The 14,360-nt window shown below is 41.9% G+C and overlaps 1 protein-coding gene across 1 annotated transcript; it reads left to right on the top strand.

Annotated features, from left to right (window-relative positions):
• The first annotated feature begins 671 nt into the window (after positions 1 to 671).
• Positions 672 to 14,187, top strand: LOC134880460 (uncharacterized). Its single transcript, XM_063907403.1, has 17 exons — positions 672 to 1,066; positions 4,841 to 5,020; positions 5,332 to 5,449; positions 5,540 to 5,644; positions 5,740 to 5,944; positions 6,038 to 6,200; positions 6,497 to 6,685; positions 6,761 to 6,935; positions 7,148 to 7,278; positions 8,024 to 8,200; positions 8,650 to 8,762; positions 8,859 to 9,016; positions 9,548 to 9,775; positions 11,965 to 12,303; positions 12,388 to 12,536; positions 12,796 to 13,045; positions 14,144 to 14,187. Exons 1-17 carry the CDS (start codon positions 899 to 901, stop codon positions 14,185 to 14,187), a joined length of 2,892 nt encoding a protein of 963 aa, XP_063763473.1. The 5' UTR covers positions 672 to 898.
• Positions 14,188 to 14,360: the final 173 nt, after the last annotated feature.

Here is a 14,360-nt window from a genome sequence, read left to right as displayed (position 1 = left end):
CAGCCTCTGTCCGGTCAGGACACTTGCATCTGCTCTGGAAAAGGACAGACTTTCCAGGTGACAATGACCTTTCACACAATAGTAGGATCAAGCCATTCATTGCCCCAAAAATGTGTTTACTCTTGCTTATGTGACCGTTTTCATATCACCTACAATACCAATTACCCACTTAGGTCTTTGGCCTGCAGTATCCTTCTTTATTCTATAAACTTGAAGAAAAACTTCAATTTCTCAAGCCTATATTTTGATAATTTGTTCACTTATGAAATATGAAAGTAGCTTTCTCACTGAGAAAATTATACATTGTACAACCTCTAGCTTCAAGCTGAAAGAGCTCTAGATCAAGTTCCCTCGCAGGAGGGTCTGGTTTCCTATTCTGTTGGAACTTGCAAGCCCTTTACTCATCAGCTCATGATAGGAAAGAGATTTGTTTCTCACACTATTGCAAGGGTTTTCAAGAACTAAAGAAAAAAGAAAATAAATAAATGAATGAATGGTGGAAGAAAGGAAACAACTAAATTTGAGAACCCATGAATTAATTATGTTATAAATCTTCAAAATAAAACTATAGACGTCATGAAATGGTAAAAAGCAAAGCGTTCGTTGAACGTTAACTACTGCGCATGCTCAGACTCGTCTTTTCTTCTTCTTTTAGTTTTTTAATGGCAGCTATAAGCTTTGTTGCTACTTGGTAGTTTTCAGTTAGCTTCACTCAAAACAATAATTACATTGTTTTATAAATGGTCCAACAACTGCTACGAAGTACATATTGTTGATGAGAGTAAAGTTGACCGATGTAAAAGTCAGGACAGCTATCAGACCGGATTAGCTTAATAGAGTAACAGCCTTGGTGAAAGCTTTAAATATACAACACTTTGTTTTAACCTTGCCTTCTTTTATGCAGACCAGCGATGGGTTGTGTCACTGCACCATCGGCTACCAACCTGCTAACAACGGAGATGTGTGTGTACAGAAACTGTACGACGTCTGCAGCGTTGGAAAAACTCGTTCGCAGTATGGAAACTGTATGGACAGATATCAGTGGTCACTTTTCTGCATGCATCAGGTTAGACAGTTTTTGCAATTATATATCGCAGACAGTCGTACAAACTAAAGTAGAGCAGAAGTAAATCATATTTCACGTAGCCTACTAACACTCAACCCAAATATCTGTTGGAATGATATTTGCAGTGGTGGGCCGTCAGGGCCAGCAAGGCCTTCTCTGCTGGCCTAAACATCATCAGAATATAAATTAAATTTTGATATATTTTTTCCACAAATACGTATTAAATTATTCCCCATAGTCTATTCTCTTCATTTTATAGCGTTCGTCTTGGCTGCGCTGCTTCCAGCCTCAGAACGAGATTTGGAGGGCTGGCCTTTATGTTAGAGCTTTTATCCAATCATATTTCAGCCATAATGTGTTGCTAGGGTCAAAGAAATCTGCCCTTAGGCCTTCAGAATCAACAGTGCGGGCAGCTGTAGCTTAAAGTGAACGCAAACAAAACTGTGGCGTTAACCAATCAGATTTCGAGGTGGCGACAACGGGCCAGCTAGCAGGCGTACGCTAACGTTAGCACGTGCACATCTTCTGATTGGATACGAGGCAGAGCTAGGCAGTAGGCAGAGCCAAACAGTCTATGGGCAAAGCTAGCAAACAGAACTAGAACTTGAGCGAGCTAATTTGTGTAGATTTCTACAAGCTATTTTTTTCAACCCACAATGGCTGAAGGAGGAGAAGAGATCAATTTGGTAGAAGATATAATTACAACGCCATTTTCAAAACGAACTTTTCATGTAAAGCTACACATCTTGAAAAGGGAACGACCAACTCCAACGCTAGCGAGCCTAGCACAGCAGGGAAACTACGAGCGGTACCCCTGGCTCTCAGCCTCCGAGAGGCACTGCAAATTGTACTGCCGGGAATGCCTGGTATTTGCAACTGATCGATTTGGTGTTTGGAGCCACACTAAATTTGCAAACTTGAGTTGTCTAACCAAGGCAGCAACGAGACACCAAAGCACAGCTGGGCACTTGGAAGCACTGGTGCTTTTGAAAACCTTTGGGGACACCCGAGTGGATCTACAGCTCAACGAACAAGTGCGCAGGGAAACGGAGCTCCACAACGAAAGGGTGAACAAAAATAGGGAAATATTGAAAGACTGATTGATTGTGTCCTGTTTTTGGGTAAACAGGAACTTTCATTTATGGGACACGATGAAAGCGCCGAGTCCAGAAACAGAGGAAACTACGTGGAGCTTCTTTCTTTTCTTGCTGAGAACAACACAGATTTGCATTACCACCTGTACACAAACAACATGTTTACTGGGACGTCAGGCAAAATACAAAACGACCTGATTTATGCTATTGCTGAAGTGATGGGAGAAGAGATCAAAATGAAGATTAAAAAAGCACCCTTTGTCGCTGTTATGGTGGACGAGACGTCAGATGTGGGTATAGCACAGCTGGCACTTGTCCTGCGTTATGTGACGGACACAGGTGTCAAGGAGCGGTTTGTCAGATAATCTGATTAATTAAGTTAACTGTAAATGCTGATGTATTGATTATAAATGCTTCGGAAATATTAATATAACTCTGTTGTACTTGACTATGTTAAGGTGATGCAACGCCCGGTTATACTGCGTTTCTGTCTAAATGTATAGTTTCTACAGCCATGGCGTCATAATGATGGCATTAAGAGGTGGAATAATTCAGGTAGGACTGTGTAGGACATCACTGAAGGCCTAGGTGTGAAATGCACGGCCCGCCACTGGATATTTGAGGGTTTTGATAAACTAATCTGTTGACAGAACACACTGACGAAATATACTCCACATTCACAGGCAGCAAGGCTAATGAGAACAACCTAGATGTCTTTGCCCTTTCCTCCATGAACCTGAAAATACTTTATCAAGTAGAGGCTTGTTTTAGTCCCACTTAATATTTAACCACAAAGTGCTTCCTGTGACTTTCCGTGCAAGGCCTTCACTTTTCTCTGCATGCAGTGTTTATTTTTGTCCCTGCGGTCCACAGCAGGCTTTGGTATAAATGACCTTACACCCAGTGGTGGGCCGTCAGGGCCAGCAAGGCCTTCTCTGCTGGCCTAAACATCATCAGAATATAAATTAAATTTTGATATATTTTTTCCACAAATACGTATTAAATTATTCCCCATAGTCTATTCTCTTCATTTTATAGCGTTCGTCTTGGCTGCGCTGCTTCCAGCCTCAGAACGAGATTTGGAGGGCTGGCCTTTATGTTAGAGCTTTTATCCAATCATATTTCAGCCATAATGTGTTGCTAGGGTCAAAGAAATCTGCCCTTAGGCCTTCAGAATCAACAGTGCGGGCGGCTGTAAGCTTAAAGTGAACGCAAACAAAACTGTGGCGTTAACCAATCAGATTTCGAGGTGGCGACAACGGGCCAGCTAGCAGGCGTATGCTAACGTTAGCACGTGCACATCTTCTGATTGGATACGCACTATTGAGAGGCAGAGCTAGGCAGTAGGCAGAGCCATACAGTCTATGGGCAAAGCTAGCAAACAGAATTAGAACTTGAGCGAGCTAATTTGTGTAGATTTCTACAAGCTATTTTTTTCAACCCACAATGGCTGAAGGAGGACAAGAGATCAATTTGGTAGAAGATATAATTACAACGCCATTTTCAAAACGAACTTTTCAAGTAAAGCTACACATCTTGAAAAGGGAACGACCAACTCCAACGCTAGCGAGCCTAGCACAGCAGGGAAACTACGAGCGGTACCCCTGGCTCACAGCCTCCGAGAGGCACTGCAAATTGTACTGCCGGGAATGCCTGGTATTTGCAACTGATCGATTTGGTGTTTGGAGCCACACTAAATTTGCAAACTTGAGTTGTCTAACCAAGGCAGCAGCGAGACACCAAAGCACAGCTGGGCACTTGGAAGCACTGGTGCTTTTGTAAAGCTTTGGGGACACCCGAGTGGATCTACAGCTCAACGAACAAGTGCCCAGGGAAACGGAGCTCCACAACGAAAGGGTGAACAAAAATAGGGAAATATTGAAAGACTGATTGATTGTGTCCTGTTTTTGGGTAAACAGGAACTTTCATTTAGGGGACACGATGAAAGCGCCGAGTCCAGAAACAGAGGAAACTACGTGGAGCTTCTTTCTTTTCGTGCTGAGAACAACACTGATTTGCATTACCACCTGTACACAAACAACATGTTTACTGGGACTTCAGGCAAAATACAAAACGACCTGATTTATGCTATTGCTGAAGTGATGGGAGAAGAGATCAAAATGAAGATTAAAAAAGCACCCTTTGTCGCTGTTATGGTGGACGAGACGTCAGATGTGGGTAATGTAGCACAGCTGGCACTTGTCCTGCGTTATGTGACGGACACAGGTGTCAAGGAGCGGTTTGTCAGATAATCTGATTAATTAAGTTAACTGTAAATATGCTGATGTATTCATTATAAATGCTTCAGAAATATTAATATAACTCTGTTGTACTTGACTATGTTAAGGTGATGCAACGCCCGGTTATACTGCGTTTCTGTCTAAATGTATAGTTTGTAGAGCCATGGCGTCATAATGATGGTATTAAGAGGTGGAATAATTCAGGTAGGACTGTGTAGGACATCACTGAAGGCCTAGGTGTGAAATGCACGGCCCGCCACTGCTTACACCTATATACACACTTTAACTTAGCATAAGTTGAGAATGCCACTGCCACTAATATTCATTTAAATAACACAACAATCAGAAAAAGCTGGTACATGCAAAGAAAAAACAAGCTATGTGATTGATTCAAAAACATGAAGTAGAGTTGTTTCAATTCCAGCATTGCTTTTGTGCAGGTGTGTCAATCTGCAGAGGACTACAGGGGTTATGATGGAGAGCTGGGCCTGTGTGTTTGCAGAGAACCTCCTGGAAGAGCTCCGTGTGGAGGCCTTTGTAGGAGAAGGCCAGCTACTGAATTGGAGCTGCTATGCCAGACGAATGGAGAAATGGAGCTTGTGTGGAGTTATGGCAATCAGGTGAGGAATAGGAGTAGCAAATAGAGAGACACACACAGAGGAACAGTTTCAACTACTTAAACAGAAGAAATACAATGGGAATGTGAGCTTTCTAGTATTTAGGCAATACAATTAAACCTCCTGTATCGCAAAAATGGTATTCTTATTATCCATACAGTATTTCCATTACATTAGCATAGATAATAGTTTAAGTAACATTACCTGGTACCAAACCTGTACACAATACGTTATTATCCCACCAGGAGTGGAAGCGCCATACAAGCGTCTTGTGTGTTGCAGTGACCTCTTAATTGCAAACACTGTTCTTGCAGGTGATGGGCATTTCAGGCGAGGTGCTGGAGAGGTTTTTTCGACGATCAAAATCTGATGGGACTCTGTGCAACAACCATATCAGCTCCTCACATGCTGTCTACATTGTTCAGACAACAGGTGGAGACACAAATTGGCTTTCTGAGTGTCTCTCTATCTCTCTCTTTATTCATCTCCCACATCTTTCTCTCCTTTGTTGTCTGATTGTAGAGGCAGGCTTTCTCGGCCTCCTCAGTGGCCTCCCAAAGGAGCTTCTGCGTCTGTTTACTGTTACCACAGAGAGGAATGCGGAGCAAAACACTCAGAGCTCAGCTGGTTTGTCACAGCAAGATAATAACTTTTGATGATTAAAAACACCAATTAAAATGAATAATCCGTGATGAAAATACTGTGCTGTTATTGTTTTATAGAAAGACATTTTGATAGCCTCTGGGAGGTCACTAAAGTTGAAAATATCAGTCATGAAGGAAGAGAATTAAATGGAAACAAGAGTGATGTTAAAGAAGAAGTGAGAGAAACAAGGGTGACTGGAGTTTTGAACCCCACAACGTGTCTCCAGTTGGGCGACGTTTTCCTGTTCACCGTTGACACACGTCACTTTCCTGAGTATGATCTGTAAGTCAGATGCCAGACGTACACAGTTTTTCATGTCCACTTTTAACACTATGAAACTGTGCTTTGACTTAAGCCTTACAATCTGTCTTTCAGTGCAAATTTGTACAACACAAACAGAGATTTTGACTGGGGGACTCTCAGACGGCTTAAAGAAGAGCTGACTCTTTCCTGGACCCCTCCAAACTTCTTTGTGTTGGTCTTCAGCCAGCCTGGAGTATACGTTTTTACACTGAGCAGCCAACACCACAAACATATGGTAACTAAAATGAAATAATGAGAGGTCGAGGTCACAATAGGAACACACGTCATCTACAAAGTATTTGATGTCCAATATTCGTTACCAAATTGCATTGTGTATTCCAAACTGCTTTTCTGACTGCTTGTTTTGTAGATGCCTCGAACATAATACACATTTTTTGTAGGAGATTGAGATGAAGGTGCAAATGAAAGAAATTGGTATCATGTCACCACTTTACTCATGTAGGGCTTCAACATGCATTTGCTGGTAGAGAACTACTAATACAATTCTGCTCTCCAACTCTTTTTACTCAGTATGTGCGGGTGATGCCATCAGGCGGTCAGTGTTATGAGCCAGGCCCCTTCTTCCCCACCATCCCTCGTCATGTGACCAGGCTGGGAATCAGTAGGAGACGCAACCTGTTACTAAGGCCAGATTGGCTGGTGACCGGAGGACTGCTTTTTGGAGCTGTGGTCATCCTCAGTCTATGTATTACACTACTGGTTAGTGTACAAACACACATGATCACATGTTCAAAGTTTCACATTTTCACATTCATCCATTGATCCCATATTTAGATCCTTTTTCGTGAATATGGATGGCCTGAGAAGAAGCCAACCAAAGCGCGGTACCGTTTGTTGCATTTGTCCTACAACATGGACGACTACTCATCAAAAGGCTCAAGAGTGATCTCACTCAGGAAGATTCACAGAAACCATCAAGCTAGAATGACACAGGACTCCATTCAGCCAGGTGCAATAATACACAAACACTTTGCAGAGTTCACACTGTGTAACACACACACTTACTCTACCTAATCACAAAACACACTGATATCCTGTTGGATCGTGGATTTACTAAACGTAGACATTATGCTTGCTCTTACAGTAAAGGTTATCCATGAGAGAGGTGTATTTACTAGTGTATCTCTTTGTGTTTCTCTCTCGTTACCACTATCTGTGCAGGATCTTCTGAGGAGTTCTGGGATTACGAACACCAGGTGGATCTGGAGGCTTTCAGCAGCAACACCTTCTACAGCCTCCTGCTCAAACAGAGTCTGTCTGTCACCACACGACTGACACAGCTCACCACTGAGGCCTGTAGCTCTTAATTTAAATGCATAATAAACATACAGTATGTGAGCATTTCAACATTCTGATACTCTCTTTTCTGTTACACACACTCTGATGCATTGCTTCCCTTTCCTGGGACACCAGAACGTTTTCCCCTTTTTGATGGTTTCACATACAAAATAATTAATATCCTACTCCTCCTCACATTATTGTTTTATAAAAATGTATTTCTATGATTTTGCTATCAGCCAGACAAACCGGGTTTCACCATGATAACATACAGACTCACAAGTTGAAAAAACAATACAAGGGTTGCTGTCTCGGCTCGTTGGCTTATACATCTCTCACCAATCCATCTAATATTGTGGTTTCGGTTAAGTTACAAATTGTTCTATTCCACGCTTTTCTTCTGCCATTGTCCCATCGTCAAACGTGAATTTAAACTGAATTGAAACGGAGTGAGAGTGCCGGATTAGAAGCAGTCTTATTTTTCTTGCACCTGTCTCTCTCCTTGTGTCCCTCCTGTTTTTACCACCAAATGTTGGCTGAAGTGTAGAAGATGGAGGTTGTTGTTACAGCCCTCAGGACAGCTGAGGGGATAAAGGTGTAAGGGGAGATGGCACACATCACACCCTGTGTTATCCCATGAATGTGAACGTCTTACCAATGTTGTATGCGTGCTAGCTGCATTGGAGTGCAGTCAAAAGTGTGATCTGATACTACAGTTTTATTAAACACTTTTTCATATATGTATCTTTATGTTTCCAGGTAAAGCAGCTATACCAGGGAGTGCTTGGGAAACTGCAGGTACTCCACCCACGCTTGATCACTGAGGAGAGCATCGGGGAGGGCTATGAGAGGATGAGGAGGGAGGTGGAGAGGGAGGTTTTGCGGCGGAAGACTCTGGCCTCACAGCTGAGGACTCTGCTCGACAGTCAGCTGCAGGTTTGCAAAAACTTGAAAAACATTTAAATACACAGTGAAAGATAAAAGAGAAAGATCAGGTGTAATTCTGTGTTCCAGATATTATGTATAAACATACATCATATATTTTGGGCTCCTATGATCATTGTATGACTGTCAGTAATCTGCTAATTGTTTTTGGTATGAAATGCCTATCTGTACAAATTTGTACTGAATGTACAAAATGGAAGAAGTGCCCAGGTTGATACCACCAATATTCTTGATTTGATAGAGAAATGGCCCAAAACCCATTTATTTAGTTTTACTATATAAATATAAATTAGCAGCTGGAAGTAGGAAATGTTTAGCTTTTTCGCTTAAAAAGAGACTCCTGATACATTTATAAAATGACTAATTGTTTCAGCTGTGGGTCCCTCTAGTAAAAGTGTTATATGATTTAGTATCTGTGAATTTTGTTCTCGTTTCTCCAGGTTCTTGGGCGAGAGCAGCAGGCCCAGCAGAGGGTCCACAGTGTGATCACAGCTCAGCTCAGAGAGTGCATTAGACTACTGTCCAAGGTGTATAGCAACAACCACCAGCAAAAGTAAAGCTTCTACTGATCCTTTGCAAATTGTCAGAAACAACCTTCAGAATGGGGTTATTCCTCATACCCCTTCAATCTGTCCTTTCCTGTCTTCAGTTTGATACAGAGGCTGACATCCTTGGTGGAGGAGATGGGAGAGCTGGTGTCAGCAGAGTGCCAGCGTCAGGGGGCCTGGGGGTTTCTGGGTGAGGGTACAGGGGCCAAGCTGCTCTGCCCTGACACTGGAACTGTGCTGACCAAGGACCACATCTTTGGTGAGTCGCACACCCCTGGGTTTGATCACAAAATTACTAAAAAGAAAATGCATGTTCTTGGAAAGAGAGCACCATCTGTTGCTAGAAATGTGCACTGCAACATCAACATTCCCAAATATGAATTGTGAAAGAAACACGTTTCTATTCTGACAACATACGAATACACCCACACTTTCACAGGATTAATTCTCACCCACACAGGTCCAAACAGTATGTTTTGTATTTTCAAGTTGTCTCTCATTCTAGTTACGCTGAAGCATTTCCTCCTATAACAATTATTCATAAAAATGTAATATGTTTTGTTTTTTTCATGTAAGCTTTCCCTACAATGGGAGGGAATGATCAAGACACATGATTTTCTACTCGATCACATTTTTTAGAATGCAGTGATCCATTTAAGAGAAAAAGCAGCGTGAAAATCTGTCCTCCCAGCATGTGACTCTGCTCTGATTTAGAACAGCTTAAATCATTTCATAATTATTTACAGTTTGAGGATTGCTCTAAGCTATTTCTCCTACTGCTTCACTCCAGGTCCTGATGGTTCTCTGCGTGTCTGCCGAGCAGTTCATTGTGATTCAGTCACAGGCCTCATATGGCCAAATGCTCACAGCCATATGCTGCTGAGCAGTGGCCACACCATGGCGGTACCACCTGATTTCTTCCTCCACCCACAGACGGGCAGAGTTATGCCCATAGCCGGCAATGTGTCCTACGATCCTGCAAGCTCAACTTTAGTCTTCACAACTGACTCATGTTCAGGTAACATTAGGGGTGCTTGTGGGGTTTAGGCAAGGCAAGGCAAGTTTATTTATATAGCACCTTTCAACACAAGGCAATTCAAAGTGCTTTACAAAAATGAAAGGCATTACGCGCATTCAGAAGTAGTGCAGCATAAACACATTATAAAAAGGCATTTAAAAACAGTCATTTAAAAGCAAAGATAATAAAATAAACACAACGGGTATAATATACATGAATAGAAATTACAATGCAGAATAAAAGTCACAGTGCAATGTTAGATAAGAACAGTTCAATTAAAAGCAGCGGCAAAAATAAATGTTTTCAGCCTGGATTTAAAAGTAGTAAGAGTAGCAGCGGACCTGCAGGGTCCGGGGAGTTTGTTCCAGATATTTGGAGCATAATAACTGAACGCTGCTTCTCCTTGTTTAGTTCTAATTCTGGGGACAGAAAGTTGACCCGTCCCAGAAGACCTGAGAGTTCTGGATGGTTCATAATGTAGCAGGAGATCACAAATGTATTTTGGGCCTAAACCATTCAATGCTTTATAAACCAGCAGCAGAACTTTGAAATCAATTCTTTGACAGACAGGAAGCCAGTGTAACGACTTCAGAACTGAAATGATTTGATCCACTCTCTTAGTGTTAGTGAGGACCTGAGCCGCAGCGTTCTGAATCAGCTGCAGCTTTCTAATGGATTTCTTAGTGAGATCTGTAAAGACACCGTTACAGTAGTCCAGTCTACTGAAGATAAAAGCATGGACAAGTTTTTCTAGATCCTGCTGTGACATTAGTCCTTTAATCCTAGATATGTTCTTCAGGTGATAGTAGGTGGACTTAGTGATTGTTTTAATGTGACTGTTGAAGTTCAGGTCAGAGTCCATGACTACAGCTAGGTTTCTGGCGTTAGCAGTTGTTTTGAACATTGCTGACTGAAGCTCAGTACTGAGTTTTTGTCGTTCCTCCTTTGTTCCAAAAACATTTACCTTGGTTTTGTCTTTGTTTATTTGGACAAAGTTCTGACTCGTCCAGTCATTGATTTGTTCAATGCACTTACTCAGTGTTTGAATTGGAGCATAGTCTCCTAGGGAAATGGTAATGTAAATGTGTGTGTCATCTGCATATCTATGGTAACTTGTTTTGTTGCTTTTCATTATCTGAGCCAGTGGTAGCTTGTAGATGTTAAAGAGAGGAGGCCCCATGATGGAGCCTTGAGGAACCCCACATTTCATATTTGTCAACTCTGATGTGTAGCTGCCTATAGAAACAAAGTGTTCTTGTCCTTTAAGTAAGATTCAAACCAATTTAGAACTGTTGCCGAAAGTCCCAACCAGTTTTCTCGTCGGTCTAGTAATATGTTGTGGTCAATAGTGTCAAATGCAGCGCTGAGATCTAATAATACTAACACTGAGATTTTGCCACTGTCTGAGTTTAAGTGGATGTCATTGAAGACCTTAACAAGAGCAGTCTCAGTGCTGTGGTGCGGTCGAAAGTCCGACTGGAACACATCCAAACAGTTATTGGCATCCAAGAAATTACTCAGTTGTTTAAAAACTACTTTTTCAAGGATTTTCCCTAGAAATGGGAGGTTTGATATGGGCCTGTAATTGTTCATTACTGAAGCGTCCACATTATTCTTTTTTAAGAGCGGTTTAATTACTGTAGTTTTCAGGGTCTGTGAAAACACACCTGAGTGAAGAGACCTGTTTACTATATGAAGTAGCTCTGAGGACATGCTATGAAAAAGCTTTTTGAAAAAGCGTTAGGGTTTAGGGAGTCAGATTTTGAGATTTATTTTTGCAAAATAAAATTGAGCTGGAGAAACACAACAACCAAACAAAATAAAAAAGTTGTGAAGGTTAGATCAAAAAATAAATAAAAATCAGGACTGATGAAAAAGCATTCATGTTGCCCTTGTACTTTACACTGTGGATAACTAGTAATCCACATGATGTTACATTACATATAGGTGTTTTTAATGCAGCTCAGCCACGTTTTCCTTCGAATAGCTTATAGTAGGCCTAGTTAAGGCTGTAAGCCCCCTCTCAAAGCCAGGCACAGCTTCTTTGTAAACTCTGGATTTTCCATAAAGTTGAATGCCTACTTTCAAAGCAAATATTCTGTTTATTAATTTTTCTGCACAAAGTATAACTTTTATTTGTAATTTTTCAAGGGTGTACATACTTTAACGTGTTGCTTTTTTACTCTCAGAAGATAACAGGAAGTTGGATAGTCCCCTTCTACCTTTCATCCCTTACCCAACATCCTGCCACTCAGACCGACCTCTGCCAAGCGCTCGGCTCAGAGGCCTCAAGCCAGGCCAGAGACTGCAGCTGGGATTTCCCATGGCAGACCCAGACACAGGAGTCCCAGTGCCCATTCTCGCTGTAACCATCCACCCCCAGTCAGGACTAGTTTACCCACTGGGAGGGTTGCATGTCTGTCCCCTCACCCGCCTGCCGCAGCCCATACAGATTGGCTGTCCCATGCTGGACTCCAGGACGGGGGACGTGGTGCTCACTGTTGGGGTCAGTCTCGATCCAGTTACAGGTTAGTTCTGCTGGTGAGTCTTCAGCACAGCCTGTGTCTGGGTTTCCTTCTTGGAGTTAAATTGTTCTGTGTGTTTTTGTGTAGGAGCCGTGCTGCCAGTAGGTGGTATTCTGCTGGCCGAGTCCTTCATCGAACCTCTGAGTGGGCGGATGGTCAGAGTAGGAGGGGCCAACATACGGGCTAGGCAACTGCTGCCTAACGGAGGAGGATACCAGGCCCTTCTAGACAGCAAGGTGCTGGATAAGATGAAAGGCCTTTGATTTAGGAAACAACTAATTGTTTAAATATCTTTTTTGGAGGACTTAAAGGACCTCCTTTCTTCTGTGTTGGCATAAGTGTTTAGTCTTAAGTTTATTCTTAACTGGAAAATAGCAGTTGACAAATAAATCAAACCACAAGGTTAATACTAAAAAAGATACATGATACACAGAAAGTTCAGAAGATTTTTGACCAAAAAAATGACTTCAACAAAATGAAATGTTTCTCAATTAGGTTCTGGCAGTGATGTTCAAAGTATTGGAGATCCTGAAACCACTAACTGAGGAGTGGGGATCAGACCAGACTTTGCAGCGGCATCAGAGCAGTGGGAGAGGGATCAGTCCTCACGATCATCTTCTCACAGCAGCCAATGAGCTTCAGCAGGCCTGGGGAAGGAGCCTGTACTTCCAACTGCAGCTGCAGACCAGACTCTGTTTCATGCTGGATTGGACTGCGAGTCTCCAGCAGAATGGAGGGAGTCTTGGTGAGGAAATTTCTCCAGTTGGCAATTTCTTGCAAAATATTTTTTTAATTCTTGTTGTGACTGAATCATCTCCTGCATCTATTTTCATTGCTCAACATTAAGTGATGTCTTTAAGCATCTGTCCTCCTTATTTCCTAAACATTTGAAGTATTTAAGGGCGTAACATAAAGTAGAAAACTATTTTTCTTTTCCTTTTAGCTTTTCTTTTCCTTGCTGCTTGTCATTACTGTGATAAGAACTTCTGAAGCAATGGAGATGAAACTCATAGAGACACAGGGAGAGCTGGAACTTGATGGCAAACACTAAAGGTTTATTATGAAGTTAACGGCCGGAGAATTGACAAGACATTTGCTGCAGCCACAAGTTCACACAGCGGTTGGCTGACCAATTCTGAAGATTTCTCACCCTGGTCCCATGTATTTAACTGGTTCTGAGAGAACAATCAACATGTTGCAACAGCAAGATAAAACAGACAAAGCACTTTAACACCCCTATCAACTGACGACAACAGGCAGGAGTAAAGAGACAAAACACTGAGAGCAGGCCAAGATGCAGACCACTGCTCAGCGAGGGCAGTACAAACTGATACATGGGGTCAAAGTGATGGGCCCAGGAATATATGTCCCCATCAGTTCCTCTCTTTTTATCAATTTTGATAGACACCAGACATTCAGAACCGTGTCATGAAGGGAGGAGGAGAACACTCGGGAAAGACTGACGGACATGTTCTTCCAGCTATCGTACAAAGACACTTTGAATTGAATGAACAGATGTTTCCAATGTAATGCCAGCCCACATTTCCGTTATTACGTCATAAAGACAGTAAATTTGGATCAGCGCCATTGTTCCCCCGTTTTTAGAGATGTGGGTAAGGAGGAAAAGAGAGAGGGTTGTATTTCCGGACACTTTGTGAGTCTCCTTACACATCGGGGACACATATTTATGTGTAAAAGACAGCATAAAGTGCATTTTGCATAAATGGGGACCTTTAAACTTAGACTTTTTGCCCCTCTGAATGCCACAATGATGTCCTTATGTGCTGTCTGTGTCTGAGAACAAAAATAGTTTTAGGCATAACATTTCATATGTGTTTTTTAGCCTTTAAAAGGTTTCATGAGGAGGATGACATTTTCCGACCTTAAACACTTTTTACGTAACCTTTATTTGTCACAAGCAACCACCCTCACCAGGAACAAAATATGTGAGCATCATGTCCAGCATAAACACATTATTATGGCAAACTACAGTTTTATGTTACAAATATCGATATTCTTTGATAAGGGGAATACAGAAATATTACCATGCATATTTCCAA

The sequence above is a fragment of the Eleginops maclovinus genome, chromosome 18, assembly GCF_036324505.1.
Source record: "Eleginops maclovinus isolate JMC-PN-2008 ecotype Puerto Natales chromosome 18, JC_Emac_rtc_rv5, whole genome shotgun sequence".
NCBI lineage: Eukaryota > Metazoa > Chordata > Actinopteri > Perciformes > Eleginopidae > Eleginops > Eleginops maclovinus.
The sequence above is the reverse complement of the archived record's forward strand: the minus strand, read 5'-3'. Positions and strand labels throughout refer to the sequence as shown.

What these genes read in the sequence shown, in the direction of transcription:
- LOC134880460 (XM_063907403.1), top strand. Translation starts at nt 899, where the DNA reads ATGCAGACCAGCGATGGGTTGTGTCACTGCACCATCGGCTACCAACCT. An exon ending in TGTGGAGTTATGGCAATCAG is followed by an intron (nt 5,021 to 5,331) that starts GTGAGGAATAGG and finishes CTGTTCTTGCAG; the next exon opens with GTGATGGGCATTTCAGGCGA. An exon ending in CAGTCTCGATCCAGTTACAG is followed by an intron (nt 12,304 to 12,387) that starts GTTAGTTCTGCT and finishes GTTTTTGTGTAG; the next exon opens with GAGCCGTGCTGCCAGTAGGT.